This window comes from Atta colombica, unplaced genomic scaffold (genome assembly GCF_001594045.1).
Source record: "Atta colombica isolate Treedump-2 unplaced genomic scaffold, Acol1.0 scaffold172, whole genome shotgun sequence".
Classification (NCBI taxonomy): Eukaryota; Metazoa; Arthropoda; class Insecta; order Hymenoptera; family Formicidae; genus Atta; species Atta colombica.
In genome coordinates this window covers 304,714-307,711 of record NW_017259263.1, presented here as the reverse complement: position 1 = coordinate 307,711, position 2,998 = coordinate 304,714, and the positions used below count along the sequence as shown (strand labels likewise).

Here is a 2,998-nt window from a genome sequence, read left to right as displayed (position 1 = left end):
TAGTATTAAATTTTGATATATTAATTATCATTTTCAAATACATATTATAAAATATATAATTGAAGAAATTAAATTTATATAATAAATAAAAATTACCTGGAGTTGTTGCCATTATAAATTTCAGAGAGATTTAGCAAACCTTGAACAAAATAAATTCTGTATTAGTTATTGAGCAATATTATCCATCTTATATATTTTGCTAAACTTTATATCAGAAATAGCAAATTGAAATATCATGGCTAATCAGCATTAATTAGCATTCATAGATCTTGGTGATAATAAATAGCATCATTTAATTTAAAATATAATTTAAAATTTAAGACTATGGAAAAATATATAAATACCTTCATTTCTCTCACACAAGATACTGTTTTATTTGTGAATTACGGGCAACCTAAACAATAAAATAATTGTATTAGTAAGGATTGTTATTTGCTATTAAAATTGTTTTTTCAGGCTGATTTAAATAATGATCAGTTGGAGAGGTATTATGCAAATCATAGTGTTCATAGATCTCGATGATTACACATCATTTTCGATATTTATGTAATAAAACAATTTTTTTTCAATCAAAAGCAAATAATATAAATTGTAATACATTAAAAGAATTTCAAAAAGCTAGACTACATTTATGTTAGAATATGTATCCTTATACAGACGTAGAATATATGCACGCAAAAATCATAAAAAATGGTTATTTGTAAATAATATTATATTGCGAAAACCTTTAATAATTTAGAATATACCAAGATTGTAAAATACATATTCTGACACAGCGGATTACTAAGAAAAAATTCGATAATAAAGATCAAACTATATTTAATGCTTACCACGTGTATATAGCGTAGAATCAACCATAGGGTACAGCGAGAAGAACCAAAAGAAGAATGACTGTCGAGTGTCGATCGACTATCGAATTGATGTGAGATTTTTCAAGATGACGGGGAGAAAGTCAACGACTGTATTATACATAGAAGGAATATGGCAAATGACACTCGTCTTCGATTTCAACGCCACAAACGGCATGACTTAGAATTAATTTTTTGACGCAAATTTTAAAACCCTTTATTTAAAGTTTCAAAGTTTAATTAAAAAATGGCAATTTTTGATCATCCACAGTATCTATTCCATGTCTCAAATTTGATAGTTATTATTCGTCTAGTACTTACTAACCAATTTTTATGAATGTAGCATATTTCTAGACTAAAATAAAATACTAATTTATATGATGAAGCACTAAATTTGCAAAAATTTTTCTCAATTAATCAATAATATTTAATTTTAAACAATGTGACATTACAACAAATCATTCATATGAAATGACGCTTTCGTATCAAGAAACCCGAATGTGCTAATTTAAACACAATGCGTCATATTGTTGACCACCAATGACCAATGTTTTTCTTCATTCAACATCAGAAACTGTGTCAACAAGATGGCGTATCGCTAATCACACTCTCGTGTCCTTTTCATATAATCATCTATACATACATCCCCTCTCTTGATAGATATTTCACACCCAATTGTTTCCTACTCCATGGAATAATGCAGAAAAATGTCAAATGAATTTTTAACATACACAAATCGCAGGAAGAAACTCTCCAGATGTGTACATAAATTGACATGTAAATGTGCGATCGACACGTGAAGACAAAGATATCTGTCGGCGCTTTCTCCCTCTAGGCGAGCACTTTTCTGCTCGGGAAGACGGGAATGATGCGCGAAGTGCCTGACGTGGAGAAGGAACCGAAAAAAGGCATGTTTTTTCACACAATGCGCAAAGTGATCTTTTTCCAGTAGTTCCAGTGTCAAAGCTCGTCGGCGACGTAACGCGACGCGACGTGACGCGACGCGACGTCGCTACGGGAGTACCGTGTCATGCACAGCCCGGATAGGCTTTGCCGTACGTTTCGCTACCTTTCGCCAGCGCTGTCGCTACGAAGGCGCAAAGTGCGCAAGGTGCACGCGGGGCGAAGACTATGAACGCGTTGTCGACCTGTGTAACGTCTGTGACGACTATCGAATTGCCATCTCTACGGTCGCGGCTTGTCGCCGCCACCGCCAACGCGAACACGAGAATGACCTAAACCAGCTTGCTGCCGAATCATAACGTGGATGATAAGGAACTGTCTCGATATACGATGCAGAACTTACGTCGGATGTGCTGGCTGTTTTGGGTGGGTCTACCGATGCTCGCAGCCTACCCTGTACCGTCGCCGCTTGTCACTGGTATGTCGTTCGCGAGTACACACTGTTGTCACGAATGTCAATCGACCTGTTCCTTAAATTCTGTCACATATGCATTCCTGTTCTAGAGACAAGAGAGTTTAAATGTTGCTTTTCTCCTTTTTCAAAATTAAAGAAATAAACTGCTGGTGATATTGACAAGCAAAAATATAGGATGCTTTCCATTTGTGACATAAGTTGACATAAGATACTGTCGTGTTACTTGTTATACTTAAAAAGAAATAGTGAAACATAAATTTGAAGTTTGATGAAAACATAGATAGAAAGTTTTAATATTGTCCAGTGTAGCGAAAAAAAATAATACAACTTTGTAGTAACGATACTAAATATTAGTTAGCATTGAATAACTTTATTCTTATCGTAGATTCATCACAAGGACGTGCTTCCTGGCAATGGGAACATTATTGGATGCGTTATGCGATTGCTCTGTCGAGCGTCACCGCCACAGCATTAACTTTAGCTGGATGTCTTTGTTGCCAAAGACATAGAAGACCCAAAGGATTTCAGGTAATTTGGAGAGATTTTTATTTTGGATAATTTTTCATATCTAAGAAACATAGAAAAAGTGACGTTTTCGAACTCTACATTGTTTTTGAATTCTAACATCAATCTCTGCATTTTTTAATTATAGGACAAAGCAGAAAAATACAATCAGGTAACATTGATGTTGCAGGCCCCTTATCTGTTGCCACATAAATTACTATTTTTAAAACGAGAATGTAAACAAAATTAATGTTTGACTAATCTTAAA

The 2,998-nt window shown here is 34.2% G+C and overlaps 1 protein-coding gene across 4 annotated transcripts in view; it reads left to right on the top strand.

Moving 5' to 3' along the window:
• Positions 1 to 1,499: 1,499 nt before the first annotated feature.
• The window catches only part of LOC108686298, an 8,904-nt gene continuing 7,405 nt past the window's right edge, over positions 1,500 to 2,998 (top strand). For 3 of the 4 annotated variants that reach the window (XM_018191534.1, XM_018191532.1, XM_018191535.1), the window contains exons 1-3: positions 1,500 to 2,229; positions 2,612 to 2,754; positions 2,879 to 2,902. In XM_018191534.1, coding sequence (XP_018047023.1) covers positions 2,142 to 2,229; positions 2,612 to 2,754; positions 2,879 to 2,902 — 255 coding nt within the window. In that variant the 5' untranslated portion in view covers positions 1,500 to 2,141. The remainder of the gene's footprint in view (positions 2,230 to 2,611; positions 2,755 to 2,878; positions 2,903 to 2,998) is intronic. The other variant, XM_018191533.1, reaches the window with a different exon arrangement.